The 22,690-nt window shown below is 57.5% G+C and overlaps 1 protein-coding gene across 12 annotated transcripts in view; it reads right to left on the bottom strand.

Moving 5' to 3' along the window:
- Positions 1-22,690, bottom strand: part of GATAD2A (GATA zinc finger domain containing 2A) — a 95,173-nt gene that overhangs the window by 24,408 nt on the left and 48,075 nt on the right. For 8 of the 12 annotated variants that reach the window (XM_051828214.2, XM_051828216.2, XM_051828217.2 and 5 more), the window contains one exon: positions 4,722-4,990. In XM_051828214.2, the coding sequence (XP_051684174.1) occupies positions 4,722-4,984 (263 nt within the window). In that variant the 5' untranslated portion in view covers positions 4,985-4,990. The remainder of the gene's footprint in view (positions 1-4,721; positions 4,991-22,690) is intronic. The other 4 variants (XM_051828219.2, XM_070059075.1, XM_051828218.2 and 1 more) reach the window with 1 other exon arrangement.

Raw genomic sequence — 22,690 nt, 5'->3', positions numbered from 1 at the left:
TCATTGCGGCCATTTGGGGAGTGAAGCAGTGATGGAAGACCTTTCTCTCTGCCTCTCTGTAACTCTGCCTTTCAAATAAATAATCTTAAAAAAAAAAAAAAAGACATATTAATTTGTCACAATCTACTTGACAGATTAGTATCTTGAGGGGCCGGCACTGTGGTACAGTAGGTTCCCCTGCTGCCTGAAACACTGGCATCCCATACAGGCACCGGTTCGAGTCCCGACTGCTCCACTTCCAACCCAGCTCACTGTTAATGTGCCTGGGAAGGCAGTGGAAGATGGCGGTCCAAGTACTTGGGCCCCACCACCCTCATGGGAGACCCAGACCTGTCCCAGCCCCAGCAGGTGTGGCCATTTTGGGGAATAAAACAGTGGATGTACGATAACCCCCACTTCCACACCAGTAACTCTGCCTTTTCAAATAAATAAACAAGTCAAAAAAAAAAAAAAAAAAAAAGCTATTTGAAGAAATAGCAGCCAAAAATCTATTTGAGAGAAAACTCATCCAAGAAGTTTAACAAACCCTAAGGTAGCATAAATACCATGAGATCTACACCCAGACACATCTAGCCAGAGGACAGAAGCTCCTCACAGCCAGGGGACATCCACACCACCTACAGCTGCCCGCTCACTGGAAACAACGGAAACCGAAAGGGAGCTGGATGACATTCCAAGCACACAAAGAAGAAAGGAACTGCCAACACAGGGCTCCAGGTCGAGCAAAGCCACCCTTCAGACGAGAAGGAAGGAAGGACACTGCCACATAAACACCGCCAACGGCTCGCGTGTGGGTGAACAGAGAAGGACCCGTTTAGCCATGTGAAAATGGAGCTGGGTTTACAACACGCAGAAACGCAAGTACAGCAGACTAGTCCAATGGGGAGGGGGATGAAGCACTGCCAGGTGGGAGAGATGGGGGGGGACAGCCGACCCTGCTGTCTTCCTGTCTTCGCGGGGGGGGGGGGGGGGGAGGGCAAGAAAGAAAGGAAGGGAGAGATGGAGAGGGAAGGGAGGGAAAGAACAAGAAAGGGAAGGAAGTTAGAAAGAGGAAAGGCAGGAACCGTTTCTTGGTGATTTCAGTTCACTCTTCTTTTAAAGACAAAGGGAATTCTCCCCCTAAAAGCTTCCATAAAGTTCCTCTAACCTTCATTACTCCAAATGGGATCCTGGGACACAAATAGGCAGCAGGGAAGAGAAAGACGGCAGTTAGGGAGAACAGCAAGCAAAGATTCTAGGACAGGATGCTACACAACACGGAGATGAACTAACTGCTCCACACGGAGCAGGGGGAATCTCAGTTTCAGTTAAAGTAAGAACAAAGGGCACGTGTTGTAGAACTCCATTTATGTATTTAAAACACAGGCAGGAAACACTGATCCGCTGTCAGGAGTGAGGCTGCCCTCGGGGGGCACACGGGGGGGGGGGGGGCAGTGACGCTCGTCCGTGGTGTGTACACGTGCTTTCCAGTTGGCTATACGTCAATTAAACATTAGGGGCGGGGCCGGTGCTGTGGCACAGTGGGTAACGCCACCGCCTGCAGTGCCAGCATCCCATATGGGCTGCTGTTCCAGTCTGGCTGCTCCACTTCCGATCCAGCTCTCTGCTGTGGCCTGGGAGAGCAGCAGACGATGGCCCAAGTGCTTGGGCCCCTGCATCCCTGTGGGAGACCCGGAAGAAGCTCCAGGCTCCTGGCTTCAGACAGGCGTAGTTCCGACCATTACAGCCAATTGGGGAGTGAACCAGTGGATGGAAGACCCCTCTCTCTCTCTCTCTGCCTCTCCACTCTGTGTAACTCTTCCAAAAAATAAATAAATCTTAAAAAGAAAGAAAGGAAGGAAGGAAGGAAGGAAGGAAGGAAGGAAGGAAGGAAGGAAGGAAGGAAGGAAGGAAGGAAGGAAGGAAGGAAAACCACATTGGGGGCAGGCGTTCAGCCTCGCAGTGAGGACGCCTGCAAGCCGATTCCAAGTACCCAGGTTCTGACTGCCAGCTCCACCTGCTGGTTTCAGCTTCCTGTTAACACAGACCCTGGAAGGCGGCAACGATGGCTCCAGGAATTGGGTTCCTGCCACCCATGTAGGAAACCTGACCGAGTCCCTGGCTTCCGGCTTCAGCAAGACCCAGCCCTGGCCACTGTGGCCACTGAGGGGGTGAACCAGCTGATGAGGGGTATCTTTATGTCTCTCCCTCTCAATACATCAATAAAAATAAAAATTAATTAAAATAGTTTTATCAGCCTTATAAGACACACTGAATCCAAAGCCAAAGGGCTTCAGCCTCCCTAACCCACGTCTAGACACAGCCAAGCCCTGAGAGAGAAATGAACCCTAACCTGGAGACGAGCATCCCCCAGACACTCCCAACAGGGGTCCAGAGACTGCCCACTCCTCGGGCAGAAGGTGACCCTGCGACTCTGTCACAACTCACAACTCTGCTCCTCTGAGAACCAGGTGGGACCTCCATGCGAGAACTAGGGACACCAATTCCCCCAGGGGGCGTGCCGCACCCTGCACAGACCGGAGGAGGGTTGGCGCGGGGCTGATTCCGCGTGCAAGGCCGAGACAGGGTGAGCTCTCCACACAGGATCCGCCAGGGAGCAAGACGTGAGCCCTGCTCTGCCTGGCGGCCTCCAAAGCCAGACTCTGTGCACTCTCACGTTGCTTCACCAGCAGGCTGGGCTGCGTCCAGGGCTGGAGAACCCCTATCCCAGTGCCCGCTCCTTTGTGTCCTAGATGTCACAAAAGCATCCCATTCCACTCTAGGCAAACAACAGTCACATCTGCCCGTGACAGCCAACTACACAGTGGGGGAGAGGGACCGAGAGAGGCCCCGGGCCTGACGTGGCCCCAGGCTCTGGCAATCAAGCCCCCACTCTAAGATTATCCAACATTAACCTCCTCCTGCCTACAGGGAGTCTGGTCTGCAAGCAGTTCCAAGTGTGGCAACGTTGAAGAGGCACTGGGGACCTCTGGCCCTTTAAGAGGTGGCACCTAGTGGGAGGTCCTGGAAGGGCCTTGCCCATAGCAAGAGATTAAGATGGTTTTTTATTGGACCCTGGTCAGCTCTCACAGGAGGGCGGCTGTGGAAGAGCAGGCCTGGCCCCGCCCTGGCCTCCAGCTTGCACCCCCCCACCCCCCACCCCCATGATGCCGTGCAGTCGGGGCCCTCCACAGAATCAGCACCATGCTGTTCAGACATCAGCCTTCCAAGTGGTGAGCTAAATAAACCACTGCTCTTTGTAAGCACCCTGCCTTGTGCATTTCAGACAACAGGGAGCATGGAGACTGCAGGAGGAAAGACACACTGGGGTCCCAGGGATGCAGGGGGACCCAGCAGACCCCGTGAAGGCCGGCCTGCCACTTGCTGATCACCCACCTGAGATGCCACAGGGACTGGAAGGGGCCTTGGCCCACTAGTTCCCTCTGAGGGGCTGCAGGAAGCACGAACACAAGAGGCTTTTCTGGATGGCAGGACACAAAGTGCGGCTTCCAGAACCGGGGGGGGGGGGGGGGGGTCAGAGTTCACCATTTACCTCAAGCAGCTAAGAAATGCCAGGCCAATCTCTAAAGTGCTGAGGTCCCAACGACCTGGGCGCCACAAGGGACTCCACGCTAAGAAGGGAGTCTGGGGCGGGGCCGGCGCTGTGGCATAGTGGGTAAAGCCGCCACCTACAGTGCTGGCATTCCATGTGGGCACCAGTTTGAGTCCCGGCTGCTCCACTTCCCATCCAGCTCTCTGCTGTGGCCTGGGAGAGCAGTGGAAGATGGCCCAGGTCCTTGGGCCCCTGCACCTGCATGGAAGACCTGGAGGAAGCTCCTGGCTCCTGGCTCCAGACTGGCGCAGCTCCAGCCGTTGCGGCCATCTGGGGAGTGAACCAGCGGGTGGAAGACCTTTCTCTCTGCCTCTCCTCTCTCTGTGTAACTCTTTCAAATAAATAAATAAATCTTTTAAAAAAAAGGGAGTTTGGGGCCCTTCTTGGGGGCCAGGCAACACCCATGGGGAGGGCTCTGGCGGACGGTGAGAGGCAGTGAGCCAGGGCCACAGGCGAGCTTGTTACAGGCCACCGGGGGCTGCACCCAGGAGTGAGCATCCTGGAGAACTCTGGGTGAGGGAGGGGCGATGCCGGGGCAGATGTGGGTCTGAATTTTTCACAGAACAATAAAGGTATCTGAATGGAGAAATAATGTGGGAAACGGAGTCTCTGTTTTCTTTCAAGCTTTCACCTCAAGAACCTCACGAAGCTGAGTATCAGGGAACCTCCTGCAGTCAGCAGTGACCAAGGAGAGGCTGGCAGAGCAGGCGGTGGAGAGCGGACAGAGGAGATGCCGAGCTGGCCGTGTGGCCCTCTCCTCCGGCAGCAGCACGCTGGGCTCCTCACCCAGGAGAGGCGAGCACCCCTGGCAACCCAACCTCCACATACGGAAAGCAGGGAAGCACAACTAACCGAAAACCTCAAGTCTTCCTACAAACCGAAGCGCCGAGTCGGGACACACGGCAGCACAAACGCAGCGATTACGTGCTGACGGCAGGCACTGCTCCCACCCCGGCCACGCGACGTCCAGGATCTGGGGTCCCAGCAAGAAGGTCCCCTGGCCAGTCCAGCACAGCTGCCAGTGGGGACAACGCTAGGGCACACAGACACCTGCACAGTTACCCATCAGCGGCTTCCCCCAGGCCTGGGCCGAGGCTCGCCCCCACCTCTGCTGGCTCCTCCCACTCACCTGTGTGAGGTGCGCATATCCACAGGCCCGTCGCCAGCTGGTCCTTCACCTCGGCCCGACACAGTCACTTCTGCTGCCCTCAGCAGTCCTGGGGCTGGGCCCGCTCCCGGTTCAGGTGTGACCCTCGGGTCTCCGTCAGCGCTGAAGTCTGAAGCCAACAATCCTCTCTCCATTTTTATTTTCTTGCTCTCCGCATCGTCCTCCGCTGGGTCCCGTTCAAGCGTGCGCTTCTGACTCCGGGTCCGGCATGCTTCCTCCGTCATTCTGAACTTCGGGAGGAGAAGACACAACAAGGTGACTGGCGGCCACGAAACTGGGACCTTCTCAGACAGCGCCGAGCACCTGCTGAGCGCCTCCCTGGCCGCTGTGGAGTGACGGCAGAGGCAGGCAAGAGCAGCGCGGGGCCCACTACAGCTCGCCCAGGACATTTCTTCCCTGCCTCGGGGAAGCCAGAGCTGCAGGCTACCCTGTCAGGGGCCCCGACAGGAACAAAGGAAGGTGGCCGCTGAGCAGGGAGAAGAGGAATCCTACATACTCCAGACAGAGGCAGCCTGGCCTATGGGCTCTGAGCACCTGCACTGGATGGTGGTGGCTGGAACCCGGGCAGGGGGTGACCGCACTGTCCCAGGAGCGAGGCTGGGCCTGGGTCCAGCCCTGCCTGCACTGCAGTAACTCGGCCGGACCCCGCTTCTCCCCGTCCCTGAAAGGCGGTGGGGGTCTTCTCACTCCCTGCTGACCTCTGAGGAGTGGGCAGTGGGGGCCACGCTTAACCCTTTGGGTGCCAGGCAGGTACACTTTGAGCAGGGTGGTGCCTTGCCCGTGGGTGTGCCACCGCCCTGTACCTGCAGCACACACATATCTTGATTTAAAGAAGAAAGAAAAAGAAGAAAAAAACAGCTGAGTCAGTTTTTGATCCCATGACATCACTGGGCTCCACATGACCCTTCCCAGGATTCAGTCGGAGAGACAAAGCACTTTCCAGAAAACCAGTCTGAACCGGTTCCAGACAACACGCTGAAGTGTTGTTAACCCTCACAGAGACAGGAGGACAGCGGGAGGCGGCTGGCATTCCACAGCAGGGTCTGGGACACGGCGGTCTTAAAGGGGCCGCCCCGGGCTCCCGCCTCCAGCCTCGACGTCCCAAGGGGGGCAGGAGAAATGAGACCGGGAGAGGCAGGCTCTTCAAAAAAAAGTCGCCCAGAGTTGACCAGGGGACAAAAAAAGAAACTTAGCTGCCAAGCTCCTCAACTCCTTCCCACGGCACAGGTGGCGCCCACGGCCACAGCCACGCAGACGGCGTCACGCCTGCCCTAGCCGAGCCCCTGCTTCCATCCGCGTCCTCGCTGGCGAGCACCACCCTGGGAGGGCCCGTCCTGGGTGAGGCCACCTCCTGGCAAGGAATGGGTCCCAGCACCACTGACGGGACACGCGGGAGCTGACTCACTGGCAGCCTCTGTAAAGCAGCTTATTTCACAAACGAGCCCCAGTGCAGGGCCCTGCCCAAATGTGCCCTTCGGTGGACTCGGACTGGAAGGCCAGGAAGGGACAGCTGTCTGTGATTCTGGAGCTGCAGGCAGAGGGGACCAGCAATGGTCTGGGTGCCCAAGCCTCTGCTGTCACAGGAAGCTCATCCCAAAGGCCATGTCCCCCGGGGGTGCTCCTCACCGTGTCTGGATGGAGGGCAGGGGCTCAAGAACTCCTACCCACTGAGCACCACCAGGTACCATGGCTGACCCCAACATGACCAGGCCAGGTGTGTGTGAGGTCCCAGCCACATCTGTCACTCCCGGACCCCAAAGGCTCGGCCTGCAGCTGCCACTCAGCCTGCCTGCTCAACGCCCCCATCCCTCCATGCCCACTCAGTTCTGTGACGTGTTCCTCCTCCAACTACGTGTCCTGGTCGTCAACCCTGTCCAGCCAGCTCACCGGCTACCTGTCCTGTCTGCCGAGGGCACACGGACAAGTCGCTGTTCATCCTCTCCCCTCTCACAGTAAAGCCCCCAGTCTGGCCTGGTGCCAACCGCAGGGTGGGGGGCCGCAGGTGGGTGGGGAGAAGAAACCACACCCCCGACACACAGACCCCTGTACTCCCCACTCTGCCTCTGCTCCAGCCAAGAGGGGCCTCTCCCAGGGTAGCTCCATCCTCGTAAGCCCCGGGTTCTGTTCCACAAAGCTCCCTGGAACCCGAGATCCTACGGGAAGTTGCCTGAGACGCCCAGCCCACAGGGCGAGGCAGCCTGAAGAGCCGGCTGCAAGGCCGCACCTGAGAGGCCACGTCTCACTGTCACTCCTGTGGGAGACCAAGGTCTTCTGCTTGCTCCAGTCATGAGCAGGGGTCTTAGTCACCCCTCATGCGGCTACCCTCTCCAGCCCCACAGACCCACCCTGGCCCCTGAGCCGGTAGCTGGTGCAGGCCTCTGGCAGAGGGCCCAGGAGCCCACCGGCCTGTGCTTGATGCGCAGTGTCAAGGCAGCTCACTAAGAAACCAAAGCTCTGGAACTCGGCCAACGCGAGGCTCAGAAGTGATGGCCGGCCTCACAATGAACACCCCGCCCGCCTGCCCTGTGCCTCTCTGAGCAGGGCCATGGTGGGGGTGGGGGATGATCTGCTGTACCCCTCCCCCAACCTTTCGAGGGACAAGCACAGCTGGAGGGGCGGAGCCGGCCGTGCAGAGGGTGCACTGGGCTGGCGCCTCCTCCACAGCTGCGGTGGTTACTGTGGGGCCTGCACAGGGCATCTGCTCCCGGGGAGCTGGGCAGGCGGGATCCGCACCCCAGCATGCTAGGGCTGGCGGCCTCTGCAGCAGGACCAGGACAGAGGTGTGGTCGACAGAAAACCTTCTCAAACCCAGCGAGGGGCTGCATCACCGACTGGCCAATCAGGATGCCTTTCGAACTTCCCAGCACAGAGGAGCTGAGCGTGGGGCGAAGGCAGCTGCTCCCCACAGGACTGCCTGCCCACCAAGAGCAGCCCCCTACTCAGGCCCAGTCCTGTGTTGCCTGCCACCTGCCTGGGCAGCACTCTGCCCATTTGTACGGTGAGGGCGCGAACCCCAGGGCCTCCCTGCTACCTGAGGCCTAAGGACTGGTCGCAGGCCCTCCTCACTCTTCTCACCCCAGGCCAGGCCTCGGGTGTCCCCTGGTCTCACAGGGCTGGCAGATGAAGACACAGGCCAGGGTCCCCTCAGCCAGGGGCTGACCACATCAGGGGGGCCCTCACTGGCACAGCACAGCCCCGGAACGACAGGGCCAGTGAGTCCCTAGTGGCATGCTGACGGGGGCGAGGCTCTGAGGCACACGCAAATTCCAATAACCTCTCATCCAACAATGCCTCGTTTAATAAAATGCCACCATCCAGCGGGTGAGAACCTGAGGCAGGAAGCACGATGCTGCGGCAGGAAACAACTCTTCAAGAGGACAGGACTCAGGAGAGCAGCAGAGCGCCAGCGGAAAAGCCCGGGCCTGCACACCAGGCCGGCTAACGTTCTCGGGAATTCTTTTAAAAAATTTGAACAAAGATCATAAAGCCAAAGCCCCAGTCCTAGCATTCGACCTGTCTGTGCTACACCATGCTACCAATGAGGCAGCACTACCAAGAGCGACACACCCACCCCTCACTATCTGAACCCCTCCCTGCCCCAGCGAGGCCTGGCATTCGACAGATCCCACCCACACCCTCTGTGCGCTTCCAGGCATCTCAGCGCTGGCCGTGGGAGCAGGGCCACACTGATGCTGGGCAGCTCTGGGGAGCCAGCAGAAGCGGGCACGGGGGAGGGGCTGTGTTCGGTTTCTGCCTGAGCAACTGGAAGGACGTCTCTTCTACTCTTCTGAGGTGGGGAAGGAACAGAGAAGGCGAGCAGGCCCAAGTGCGGCATGGACAGCCAAGGAGCAGGAAGCGCCTCTTCCCGTCAGGAAGGAAGCAGCCCGCGCGGCAGGCACTCGGGCGGACACGGGTCCAGGTGCCAGAGCAGCGCCAGAGGCCCGCGCGGTGTCCACATCCTGGTGCTGGCTGGGCTGGCCCCTCTCCCAGCCCCCTTCATCAGCCGCCCGACACAGGACCCTCGCACTCTCCCTGAGGCCACGCCGAGAGGAACCGCCCGCAGCTGCACCGCTGGACCGCGCTCCCTCAAGTGGCGCCGCACCTTGTTTATTTTCAAGAGAGAGAGAGAGAGAGAGAGAGAGATCTCCAGCCTGCAGTGATTGAGACTGGGCCAGGGCTGAAACCAGGAGCTCGGAATTCCATACAGGCCTCCTGTGCGGGTGGCGCAGCCGTCACCACTGCCTCCCAGCGTGGGCATCAGCAGGGGTCAGAAGCCAGAGGAACCAACCCCTGGCACTACCATATGGGACAGGCATCTAGTCTGCCAGGCTAAGAGCTTGGGTTCTGGTTTTCTTTAAATCCCATCTTCTTAGGAGTCAAACCCAGGTACCGGGACGTGGCCCGGAGGCATCTGGGGAGGGGTCAGGAAAGGAGCAGCTGGGCCAAGCGTGGCGCCAGCCCCCCCCACCCCCCCGACGGGCACACATCTTCCTGTGCAGAAGCAGCTTCGAGCTGCTCAGGAACGGGGCCGCGCCACTTCCCAACGCTCATCTCCGAGCCTGGCAGAGTGGCCTGGACTCCAGAAGGAAGCCCTGAAGAAAACGCCGGCTCTCGGCTTTTAAACGACGCCAGACCTAGCGAAGGCCAAGTGCAGAGGACACAGCTGAACTCGGCGGCAGAGTGATGAAGGAGCCCACTTTGCAGCGAGTGAACCTGCTGCTGCTCGATGCCTTCTCTCCACAGTGACCAGTCATCAGTCTGGAGGCAGAGGGTCACCTCACCTGCTTACACCACAAGTGGGAGCCAGGCGGCGGGGGCAGAGGGAAGGCCAGGGACAGGCGGTGGCCCCTCTACCAGGCAGAAGCAAGGACACCCTGTCACCTCCCCCCTGCTGTTTACTGGAAGTGTCCCCAGGGCTTAAAATCCTCCCCCCCCACCACCACACACCACAGCCTCTGAAGCTCCCACTCCGGGCTCATCCCCACAGCCTCCCTCCTGCTATGCCGGCGGCTGTGCCGTGGCGACAAGAGGCCACAGCACCCATCGCCAGGGGCCTGCGCCACTCAACAGCTTCCTCTCGCCTCCTGGCTCAACTCTAAAGCCTTCTATGATGGAAAATTCTTTCCCATTCATGTTCACTTAACCTGTGTGGAGCCAACAGTACGGGTTTGGCAGGCGACTGGGTCAAACCTCCATGTGCATGAGTCAGAGCAGTGACTCCTGGGGCAGCACCACGCGAAGCAAACAGGCGAAGAGCCTTCGTTAAACGCTCCTGCGCCCTTTCTGGAAGGCGTGCGGTCACAGCCAGCCCTCCTAGACTGAGGCCAAGGAACCAGAGGCCACGTTCTAGGCAGCGGAGCAGCCTGGGTCAGCCCCTGAGCAGGGAGGCCGTTGTGAGTTCTGGGCGAGAGGCTTTCTCCAGGGGAGGAGGAGCCTCCCGCTCACTGCTGACGCTGGGGTCTCGGCCTTCAGGTCTGAAAGCAAAGCTGCCAGAGGCAGGGTTTTCTCTTTCACACTCACACGTCATCAACTGGTCCCAGCTCCGACGGCAAGACACAGGGGACAGCCCTCCCCCTGCAGTGTCTTAGGAGGTGACCAGCAGGGCGGAGGGACGTACTGGTCAGTGCTTCTGCCTCTCACACCCACCAAGGATGATGGCCTGAGAGCAGGACCCTTGTCACCGCCCCGATGTGCTCCCAACCCTGGGAAGGTGCCTGCCACACAACAGGTTCACAGTGAACGTTTCACGTGTCAGCAGGTGCAGGCTTCACAGAGAGGCGACCTTGGAGTGGTTCCTGGACCGCACACCTCAGACCCCTCGGCACTGGGATCCTCAGGCCTTGATCTGCGCCTGTCGCTTCTCTGTTAACAGAAACGTGCGGTCTCCTTGCAAAGCACTTCCTGCCGCCTGTGCGTCTACCTCCCTCCCCGTGTCACCTCGGTGACCCTCACAGCCACCTGGGGAAACGGAGGCACCAAAGGGTCTGGTGGCATGGAGGCGTGGCACAGTGCTGGGAGCTGAAGCCCCTTCGGGCGGTGGCTACCACATCACCACATCACCCAGGCCCCGGAGCCAGACCTCCCGTTTGTGAAAGACCCGGAGCACGTCGTGCGTGGCGACATGGGCTCAACATCCTGCTCCACGTCACAGGGTGCAGGCAAGACACGGGCTGATGACTTCACTGAGCGTCTGCAGAGTGAGAGTGTGCCTTTGGGTCTGCCCTCCAAGCCCAGGAAGCTCTGCTGTGGCATACAACACACAGAGGCCTCAAAAGGCACTGCAGGATGCGACACTGTGCGGCACAGACGACACCAAGCTCCAGGACACGTGGCTGCGGCACAGCACCCCAAAACTTCACCTGTGGCATCGGACCCCGATCAACGCGGCCAAGGAGATGCACGCGTGTTCAACAACTGACGACACACAAATGCCACACAACTCCGACCTCTCGACCTCTGGGGTAGGGGTGACAGCAGGAGGCCTGGCTGAGCCCAGAAGGGGATGGGTGTGACCGGAATGCCCGGGGGGCCTGGATGGAGACTGAGGTGTGGGCACTTGGACTCTCTGTCCTGACAGGTAGGAGAAGTGGACAAGTCTAGTCTTACACAGATAGGCAATCGTTATTTCCAGCCCTGTGGGTCATTTAGTCTGTCACGAACACTCGGTCCTGGGGATCTGACAGTACAGACTTTAATGGGCACGGCTGCATCCCAATAAAACTTTAACAACATGGGCTACCGGCCTGCAGGCCGTACTTTCCCGATTCCCAGCCAAGGTTTCCCCTCCAACAGTTCCCTGACACACCAACAGTGTTGTTACAAACAAGCCTATGGCAGAAGTGACTCCAGTGAGGAGTAGGTTTAAAGAGAGGCCTTGGGGGCTGGCGTGGCGGCACAGCGGATCAGGTCGCCCTTGAAACATGGACAGACTGGAGTCTCAGCTGCTTTGCTTCTGATCCAGCTCCCTGCTAGGTGCCTGGTAAGGCAGGAGATGACGGATGGCTCTGTGGGAGGTGGCCCCGGGGGAGACCGGATGGAGTTCCAGGCTCCTGGCTTTGGCCTGGCCCAATCCCAGACATTGCAGAGTCACCCAACGGAGGCAATATCTCTTTATCTGCCTTTCAAATAAATAAAAAATAAATTTTAAAAAGCACATGTCGGGAGGGAGGGCTTGAATGTATAAATTCAACCCAAGCCCAGGATGCAGGATTAACTTTTTTTTTTTAAGATTTATTTATTTATTTGAAAGGCAGAGTTACAAAGAGAGGAAGAAGAGACAGAGATATTGCATCTGCTGGTTCACTCCCTCAAGTGACTGCAACGGCCAGAGATGGGCCCGTCCAAAGCCAAGAGGTTCCTCTTGGTCTCCCATGTGGGTGCCTGGGGCTCAAGCAGCGAATATGGTGTATTAGCAGGGAGCTGAATCAGAAGCAGAGCAGCCAGGACTCAAACTAGGGCCCATACGAGATGGGGGTGCTGCAGCAGTGGCTTAATCCACTCTGCCACAATGCTGACCTCCCAACTTTTTTTTTTTTTTAATGATTTATTTAATTTGGGAGCCGGTGCTGTGGCACAGCAGGTAAAGCTACTGCCTGCAGTGCCAGCATCTCGTACGGATGCCAGTTTGAATCTCCGCTGCTCCACTTCGGATCCAGCTCTCCACTAAGGCCTGCGAAAGCAGTGGAAGGTAGCCCAAGTCCTTGGGCCCCTGCACCCATGTGGGAAACATGGAAGAAGCTCCTGGCTCCAGTTCAGCCCATTTCTGGCCATTGTGGCCATTTGGGAAGTGAATCAGCAGATGATCTTTCTCTTCTTCTAACTCTGCCTTACAAGTAAATAAATAAATCTTTTTTTAAAAATGATGTATTTATTTGAGAGGCAGAGGTACAGAAAAGGAGACACAGAGAGCGAGCCTCTATCTGCGGGTTCACTCCCCAGACGACAGCTAGAGCGAGGCCAGGCCAAAGGCAGGGACCTGGAACTCCCATCTGGGTCTTGTTAGTAAAATGGCCCAGTCTCATCTATGGTGCGATCTACACCCGACACCATCCTAGGCTCTACACCATCCTAGGCCCCAGCCCCCACTGCCACTGCTGGAAGCCAGGTGACCCCATGGCCCAACCACTGGTGTCAGCTCCAGCCCCATCTTATTGGGATTTGCTGCTCCTACTTCCCTGTTCAACCCCCAGAAAAGTATCAAGAGGACCTGTCCCTGAACACATGGCTCTCTCCCTCTGTCTCTCCCTCCCTCTCTCTCCCTGTCTCTCGTTCTCTCCCCTCCTCTCTCTCCCTCTCTCTCCTTCTCTCTCTCCCTCCCTCTCCCTCTATCTCTCCCTCTCTCTCTCGATCTCTTATGCTCTCCTTCTCCCTCTTTTCCTTCTTTGCCCCGTCCCTCCGGTCTGTAAGGTTTCCCCCAATAAACCCTTTCCCTTATTCTGGTGTTTGGTGTGTTTCATGGCAGCTTACAGGTCTCCCTGCAGGGCCCATATACTTGGGCCATCTTCTGCTGTTTTCCTAAGTGCACTGGCTATGCCACAGTGCTGGCCTGCAGAGTTAACTCCTTTTTTAAAAAAAGTTTTATTTATTTTTTTGAAGACTGTTTATTTACTTCTTCTTCTTTTTTTTTTTTTTTTTTTTTTTTTTTGATAGGCAGAGTGGACAGTGAAAGAGAGAGAAAGGTCTTCCTTTGCCGTTGGTTCACCCTCCAATGGCCGCCACTGCAGCCGGCGCACCGCGCTGATCCAATGGCAGGAGCCAGGAGCCAGGTGCTTTTCCTGGTCTCCCATGGGGTGCAGGGCCCAAGCACCTGGGCCATCCTCCACTGCACTCCCTGGCCATAGCAGAGAGCTGGCCTGGAAGAGGGGCAACCGGGACAGAATCCGGCGCCCCGACCGGGACTAGAACCCGGTGTGCCGGCGCCGCAAGGTGGAGGATTAGCCAATTGAGCCACGGCGCCGGCTCTACTTCTTTATTTGAAAGGCTGAAAAGGCCGGCACCGCAGCTCACTAGGCTAATCCTCCACCTGTGGCGCCAGCATCCCGGGTTCTAGTCCCAGTAGGGGCACCAGATTCTGTCCTGGTTGCTCCTCGTCCAGTCCAGTTCTCTGCTGTGGCCCGGGAAGGCAGTGGAGGATGGCCCAGGTCCTTGGGCCCTGCACCTGCATGGGAGACCAGGAGAAGCACCTGGCTCCTGGCTTCGGATCGGCGCAGCGTGCCGGCCATAGCAGCCATTTGGGGGGTGAACCAATGGAAGGAAGACCTTTTTGTCTGTCTCTCTAACTCTGCCTGTCCAAAAAAAAAAAAAAAAAAAAAAAAAAAAATTTTTTTTTTTTATTTATTCATTCAAAGCCAGAGTTAGAGAGAAAGAGAGAAAGCGAGAGAGAGAAGAGAGACAGAGACCGGTCATCACTGGTTCACTCCCTAAATGGCCTCCACAGCTGGATCTGAGCCAGGCCTAAGCCAGGAGCTTCTTTCACTTTCAGGTCTCCCACGTGGGTGCAGGAGTCCAAGCACTTGGGCCATCTGCCACTGATTTCCCAGGTGCATTAGCGGGCAGCTGGATCAAAATCGGAGCAGTTGGGGCGCACACCAGAGCCCAGAAGGGACGGCAGTACTGCAGGCCGTGGCTTAACCTGCTGCGCCACAGTGCTGGCCAGCCCCCAAAACATTCTTTAATGCAAAGACAGGTGACAAAATCCATGAGAATATCAATTTATGAAAATCAGAGACGTGACCAGCGAATTCTCCGTCCTGTTTAAGGGCTCAGCTGTTCCTTCCTAGGCTTCTCCCAGGGGCAGTCTCACTGCTGGCCTCCGCAGTCACGGGGCCTCAGCCTCAGCCCTCAGCCCCACAGGACGCCGAGCGCGCCAAGGACAGAGGGGAGCAGACGGGACACACAGCATCTCACCCTCCAGGACAGCCTGGCACACAGGACTCCTCACAGATGCGGTCCTGTGCCGCACGCACACCTTCACGGGGACTAGCACACAACCGTTTTTATCCCCTTCTCCCACTTCAAACTCTGCCCAACTGTCTCAGAAAAGTCCTTTCTTCTCTGTTCAATTCTGTGCAGAAGACCAGCAGCCATCAGGGTCCACACAGCTGCTCGCCCATCCCAAGAATCTGGAAAGCCAGGAGTATGAAAATGGGCTCTGACCGGGGCTGAGGCAGGCTGCAGTCCCTGTCGTCCACCCCCTCCTGCTGCTCAGCCCGACCTCCTCACCCAGCAGGAGCGTCCTCACCTAGCAGGAGCGTCCTCACCTAGCAGGAGCAGCAGGACGGCTGCAGACTGCCAGCTCCGCAGCCTCGCGCGTGTCTGCCCCTCCTCCCACAGAGGCCCACCACCAGCGCTTATCCACGCGTGAGCTCAGCACAGGGACGCCCAGGACAGCCTTCCTCCCAGCCCCCGGGCCCTCAGGCGCCTCGCCTCGCCAGCCCTGACGGGACAGGGGACCCCAAGGTGCTTCCTCTGAGGAGGGCGAGCAGAGGAGCAGCAACCCGGGGCCGGCCTCTGCGGGGGACAGACCTGGCGAGGGCCAGAGGGGCCGGGAGCACCATCGCAGACCAGCCCTGGGGAAGGAGTCGAAGAAGAGGTGGCACAGAAGGATGATCCGTTCCCGAAAAGGCAGGGAAGGCAGCTGACAGGGGACTTAAACTTGAACCACTTTCTAAAACGTGATGAGGCCGCTTGCACGCATTCAGCGTGAGAGACGAACAACGAAGAACAAGCGTCGCAACAAGGCCTCCTCGGGGGTTCCCGGCGCTCAGGGCACCTGGCAACCAAGGCAGGCTGGGGGCCTGATGCCCCCGGCTTGTGGGAGTGGGGAGGGGGCCCTGAGAGCTGGAAAGCAGCAGAAACACCTGCGATTCAGCTGAGGCGTCTCCCTTCACGCCACCCAGACGCAAAGCCCGAGTTCTCCGGCCCAGCCCTTCCGGGGCCAGACGCAGAGAACTCACACGGAGAGGCTAAGTTCGGGAGCACGGATCTGCCTCCCGCCAAGGGCCACTGTGACCGGGCTGAACGATGTCCCTCCCCACTCTCCATCTAGAAGGTGGATGACTCACTTAACAAAAACGTGCGCCCATCACCCAGCAGTGCAGGGAGTCCCAGGCCAAGTCAGACCCATCCCTTGGATGCAGAACGAGCCAGAGATCAGGCTGAGAATGAGAGGAGGAGGTGGGGGGCCAGCACTGTGGCGCAGGGAGTTAAGCTGCCACCTGCCAAGTCAGCATCCTATAAGCGCCAGTTTGAGTCCCAGCTGCTCCACTTCCAGTCCAGCTCCCTGCTAATGTGCCTGGGAAAGCAGCGGGAAATGGCCCAAGTCCTTGGGCCCCTGCACCCACGTGGAAGACCCAGAAGCAGCTCCTGGCTATTGGCTTCGGATCAGCACAGCTCCGGCTGTTGCAGCCATTTGGGGAGTGAACCAGTGGATGAAGACTCTCTCTCTCTCTCTCTGCCTCTCCTCTCTCTGTGTAACTCTGATTTTCAAACAAATAAATCTTTTTTTTTAAATAAATGCACATCTACAATCTGACTTTTTTACACTCTTTTGGGGTGGGAGTGGGTATATTTAACAAAGTTACCCTGTAGAGCAAATTATCACAGAAACTTTAATGTTCTCAAGTAAAGTCACCACCGACATTTAAAAAAAGAAATAAAAGCTTGATGCTCAAAGTGAACGCGGGACACACCAAGCCTGTGCAGGGGAGGGCAGCCCTGGCTTGCTGGCACCATGCAGAACAGGCAGCTCTCACACAGCCTCTACGAAGTGGTCAGCTCACTGTTCCCACAGGGCCTAGCCACAGTAACCACAAGCCGAGGCCACACCCGGCCACGCCCACTCACCGTGGGGACCCGAGGGCCAGGCCCCTCCACCTCCACCCCCCTCTCTGAAGCCATCTGGGGGACACTGGAGAAGCACGGTTCCCACCCCGGGAAGGCGGCAGAGGGGCTACGCTTTGGTCTTCCCCCAAGCGCAGACACGCACCTGAACACCTCTGCAACGGGGACACCACCACCGACACACAAGCCACCCAGAGGCCCCACAACCACAAGCTGCTCGTCCACACACGAGTCCTGGCCCTGCGGCGCCCCTCCCGGGTGACACGACATGAACCAGCCACCAGGGAACGTACACCCAAACGGGTCACTGGCCCTCGGGAGACAGCGGAGATCAGCACCTGGCTTCTGTGAGGGACGTCCCGGAAGCGTGGGGGGCCCAAGGCCACCCACCTGAGACCACACTGAAACAGCCTCACATGGCCAGGGCCTTCATCTGCAGGGGCCTGGGCCCGAGCGACAGAGCGTACGACGCAGGGGCTGAGGTGCTTCCGCCAGGGTATCAGCCCCCACAGGGAGGATGCGGGGAGCCGGTCCCTGAGGGCCTCTCCCCTCCCATGCTGTCTCTCCTGGCCGACTCCTGTGAAGGAGATCGCCTGCCATTTCCGTGCCATCAGCGATGTTCACAGCACAGAGTGGGAGCCTCAGCCCTTGCAGGCCACACCTCCCGCAGGGCCGGCCAGGCTGTGGTCCTGACCACCAGCGCCAGCTCCATCAAGGCCCACGGCTGGAAACGACAAGGGAGGCTTCACACAGAAAGTTTCAGGAAGGGCCAAAGAAGCCATGTTGGCTCCTGGAGGCAACGCTGAGCCGGTGATGAGAGTGAGGGGACCAAGCGTGCCCCTCGCCACGTCGTCCGGCGCCCGGCAACATGGCGCTGCCTCGGGCTGCAGGCCCTGCCCAGGCTCTCTCGGTCAAGTCCCTCTCTCTAGTGTCCTGGGGCAACGTGAGTCCCAGAAAACCTACTTCCAAAAGGACTCCCAAGACACAAGTGTCTGGTCTCGATGCAGCCCTTTGGGCTGGAAAGCCTGCAGCACTGCACAGCCTTAGGAGCTGGGAGAGAAACCCCCCACCCCATCTTTGGCAGCCTCTGTCCCCAACACAACCACCACCCTGCTCTCATTCTCACTGACATCTTGGCTGACCAGTGCAGGCCCTCAGGACCTGCGCGCCTGACCTGCCTGAAGGACGTCCCCCTCCCCGCAGAACTCAGGGGCAGTGTACACAGTGACAACGCACCTGCCCCGCACACACGTTCCCACAGCACGCGTCTCGCGCCCCAGCTGGCCTTCCTGTCTCAGTGTCACCTGACATCTGTTCAGTGCTCGTCTCTGTGTTTCCGTCCTCATGCGGGCACCACGCTCGGTACACCAGAGCTGAGGGACACGCAGCTGCCACGCAGATCACACACCGCACTTTCAGAATGCCCAGCACACACCTGCCGCCCCCTTTCCTGGCTAAATGAGCCGGAACTGTTGATCAAAAACCCAACTAAGGCCGGCGCCATGGCTCACTAGGCTAATCCTCCACCTTGTGGCGCTGGCATACCGGGTTCTAGTCCCGATCGCCCCTCTTCCAGGCCAGCTCTCTGCTGTGGCCCGGGAGTGCAGTGGAGGATGGCCCACGTGCTTGGGCCCTGCACCCGCATGGGAGACCAGGATAAGTACCTGGCTCCTGGTTTCGGATCAGCACAATGCGCCTGCCGCGACGGCCATTGGAGGGTGAACCAACGGCAAAGGAAGACCTTTCTCTCTGTCTCTGTCTCTCTCACTGTCCACTCTGCCTGTCAAAAAAAAAAAAAAAAAAAAAAAAGGCCGGCGCCGCGGCTCACTAGGCTAATCCTCCGCCTAGCGGCGCCGGCACACCGGGTTCTAGTCCCGGTCGGGGCGCCGGATTCTGTCCCGGTTGCCCCTCTTCCAGGCCAGCTCTCTGCTGTGGCCAGGGAGTGCAGTGGAGGATGGCCCAGGTGCTTGGGCCCTGCACCCCATGGGAGACCAGGAGAAGCACCTGGCTCCTGGCTCCTGCCATTGGATCAGCGCGGTGCGCTGGCCGCAGCGCGCCGGCCGCGGCGGCCATTGGAGGGTGAACCAACGGCAAAGGAAGACCTTTCTCTCTGTCTCTCTCTCTCTCACTGTCCACTCTGCCTGTCAAAAAAAAAAAAAAAAAAAAAAAAACACACAACTAAACCCTTAGGCTTATATGAAAATTACCTCAAAATAGACCAAATACTGAAATATTTAGAGCAATATCTATTTAAAAAACACTACGGCGCTGTGACGCAGTGGGTTAACGCCCTGGCCTGAAGCCCATATGGGTGCCAGTTCGAGTCCCATCATGTTCCGATCCAGCTCTCTGCTATGGCCTGGGAAAGCAGTGGAAGATGGCCCAAGTCCTTGTGCCCCTGCACCCGCATGTGAGACCCGGAAGAAGCTCCTGGCTCCTGGCTTCGGATCAGCCCAGTCCTGGCCGTTGCATTCGTTTGTGTTGTGAACTAGCAGACAGAAGACCTTTCTTTCTATCTCTCCCTCTCTCTATAGCTCAACTTCTCAAATAAAATCTTTAAAAAAAAAACAAACATTAGAGGAAAACAGGGGTACAACTTCATGGCCTTGGATTTGGCCATAAGAACTGAAAGAACACTTTACAAGGAAAGAAAAAAAAATGACTCTTTTTAAACTGCATCAAAATGAAAAGATTTTTAAGTATTTTACTTATGGGGCCTGCGCTGTGGCATGTGGCACTAGCATCCCATGTGGACACTGGTTCAAATCCTGGTTGCACCATTTCTGATCCAGCTCCTTGTTAATGTGCCTGGGAAAGCAGCAGAAGATGGCCCAAGTGCTTGGGCCCCTGCCACCCACATGGGAGACCTGGAAGAAGCTCCTCGTTCCTGGCTCCAGCCCAGTCCAGCTACAGCCACTGCGGCCATTTGGAGATTGGATCAGTGGGTGGAAGATTTCTCTCTTTGTCTATCTCTCCACCCCCCTTCTCTCTGTACCTCTGCCTTTCAAGTAAATAAGTACATCTTAAAATATATACAAAGGAGAGGTACAGAGGGAGAAGAAATGGCTATAACTGGACCAGTCTGAAGCCAGGATCCAGAACCTTCTTCCAGGACTCCCACGTGGATGCAGGGGCCCAAGCACTTGGGCCATCTTCCACTGCTTTCCCAGACCACAGCAGGGAGCTGGATTGGAAGTGGAACAGCCGGGACTCAAATTGGCACCCACATGGGATATGGATGTCGCAGGCAGTGGCCCTAACTGCTATTCCACAACGCCAGCCCCAGAGTGAAAATCTTCTTATGGGACTGGCATTTGGCACAGCAGTTTCTTGGGATACCAACGTCCCACATAGAAGTGCAGGGGTTTCAGTACCAGCTCCGCTTCTAATGCAGCTTCCTTTGAATGTATACCCTGGGGGGCCGGAGGTGAAGGCTCAAGTATGTGGATGTTTGTCACCCAGGTGGGAGACCCTTGGAGCTCTAGGCTCCTGGGTTAGGCCTGACCCCGCTGTGGCTGTTGGGAGATATCTGAGGAGTGAACCAGACAACGAAAGATCTCTCTCTCCCTCTCTCTGCCACTTTTCCTTCTAAATAAATACTTTTCAAGAAACGGTAACTCGAGGTCATGGGGGAACCACACTTATGAATGAATCAGTGCCATTCTCATGGGGGTGAGTCAGTTGTCTTAACAGTGAACTGTTTTTGTTTTATTCAGGAATCATTTTTAATAAAAATGCATGGACTCATTTTCCACTCTTTAACATCACATTCAACAATCAGCGAAGAAACACCCCAGGGAGTGTGAGCAGAGAGAGAGAGAGAGAGAGGGAAGGGTGCCCCGAGCAGCCCCAGGAGAAAGGGGGCAACACCACACAAGGACAGTGACTGGCACCAAGGGGCATGCAGGGCTGGACAGCTGGAGGAGGGGCACACGGCACCTAGGCAGGTGGGGGGTGGGGCTTCCCTCGGCCTAGGGCTAGGGTACCTGGAGGCCAGGCTAGGCCAGTATGGTCCACTCCACAGCGGCCTTTCTGTGGTCGCTGAGCCTGAGTCTCCGGTGGAAGAAAGGGGGGAGAGGCCGGGAGGGGTACACGGCCCACAGCACCCCTGACGGAGACACCCAGTTTCTAGGGCAGGTGGCGATGGAGGCAGCCAGTGCCTGGGGGCTTCTGAATGGGACTCTGCAGCCCAAGTGACCGCAGGAGGCCTTAGGGGCCGGGGAAACAATGGGCCCTCTCCCTCTGCCAGTGGCAGGTGAGCAGGATGGCACACAGTCCGCCCCTCTGTCACAGAAGAGCTGCAGAACCCCTGTGTGAGAGTGGACTGACGAAAGGGGCGCTCACGCCTACCTCCAGAAACCCCCGGCAGACGCCATCACCGCGCTCCTGGACTTCCCAGCCCCCAGAACTGTGAGTGAGCCAAAACAAACTCTGTGCTTCACAGATTACCCACTCTCGGGCGTCCTGTTACAGCCACAGAACAGACAGACAGGGTGCTGCAAACATTCTGGAGCTGGAGCTAGAAGCGACGGCTGCACAATAGGGTGATGTGTTAAATACCATTGAATTCTGCAATGTAAAACACTTAAAATGGTGAAATTTACATTAGGTGAATTTCACTTTATTTATTTATTTATTTATCTATCTATTTTTGGACAGGCAGAGTTAGACAGTGAGAGAGAGAGACAGAGAGAAAGATCTTCCTTTTCCATTGGTTCACCCCACAAATGGCCGCTACGGCCAGCGCGCTGCACCAATGCGAAGCCAGGAGCCAGGTGCTTCTCCTGGTCTCCCATGAGGGTGCAGGGCCCAAGGACTTAGGCCATCCTCCACTGCCTTCCCGGGCCACAGCAGAGAGCTGGACTGGAAGAGGAGCAACCGGGACAGAACCAGCACCCTGACCGGGACTAGAACCCGGGGTGCCAGCGCCACAGGTGGAGGATTAGCCTAGTGAGCCGCGGCGCTGGCCTTTTTTTTTTTTTTTTTTTTTTTTTTAAAGAGGCATGGGGGGTTAAAAAAAATTCTAATCGTAACAGCCACAAGTCCATCCAGAGATGCCAAACAGGACAGCAGGGTTACCCCAACCCCAAGAGCACAGAACTCGGTCCCCAGAGCCCCCGGCTGGCAGCCTCCCTTCCACGTGCTGTTCTCCTACCGACTAGGAGGCCATACAGAGAGGAAGTAAAAACCTTCTCTCAGGGGCTGGCACTGTGGCGCAGCGGGTCTTGGCCTGAAACACCGGCGTCCCATAGGGGAGCTGGTTCTAGTCCCGGCTGCTCCACTTCCGATCCAGCTCTCTGCTATGGCCTGGGAAAGCAGTGAAATATGGCCCAAATCCTTGGGCCCCTGCACCCGCGTGAGAGACCCAGATGGAGCTCCTGGCTTCAGATCGGCGCAGCTCTGGCCGTTGCGGCCATCTGGGGAGTGAACCAGCAGATGGAAGACCTCTCTCTCTCTCTCTGTAACTCAGTCTTTCAAATAAATAAAATAAATCTAAAAAAATAAAAAATAAAAAATAAAAACCTCCCAGTCAGTGGCCAGCACCTCAGCGTCACGACACAGGACGCCTGGGACCACACACTGATGAGGAGCCCAGACAGAAAGAGAACAGGTCTCAGGGGGTTGGAGTCACACAGGCCACCACCCAGAGCATGATGGAAGCAAGGCCTTGTCACAGGTCCCATGCACACTGCATCACACACTAACACACTGCCGGGGATGTGCCTCAGACCTCAACTCCAGTGTTTTCTTCTGCCACTCATCCAAACTCCTGCTTACCTCTCTGCAAAGGGCCAGCGCTGACAGCCCTGGGGTCACACGTCCCACTCAGAGCAGAACAACATGGGGCTGGAAGGATGACAGGCACAGCACAGGCCCATGAGACAAGGGGACCGTCCCTCCACCTCGTTAACTGGCCCTGTAGGTCACAACCTGTAAGGACTACTTTTCATGAAATGAAGTTCCACTGAGAACTGAGTAGCCGCCTACTTTATCCATCCACCCCTGACTGGTCACAACCACTGTGGACAGATGATGCCAGCAGCGAGGTGGGATTGGTCTATGATCAAGAAAGCTCTCTGGAGGCCAGC

The sequence above is a fragment of the Oryctolagus cuniculus genome, chromosome 16, assembly GCF_964237555.1.
Source record: "Oryctolagus cuniculus chromosome 16, mOryCun1.1, whole genome shotgun sequence".
Taxonomy (NCBI): domain Eukaryota; kingdom Metazoa; phylum Chordata; class Mammalia; order Lagomorpha; family Leporidae; genus Oryctolagus; species Oryctolagus cuniculus.
Note: the sequence above shows the minus strand (reverse complement) of the source record. Positions and strands in the feature narration are given on the sequence as shown.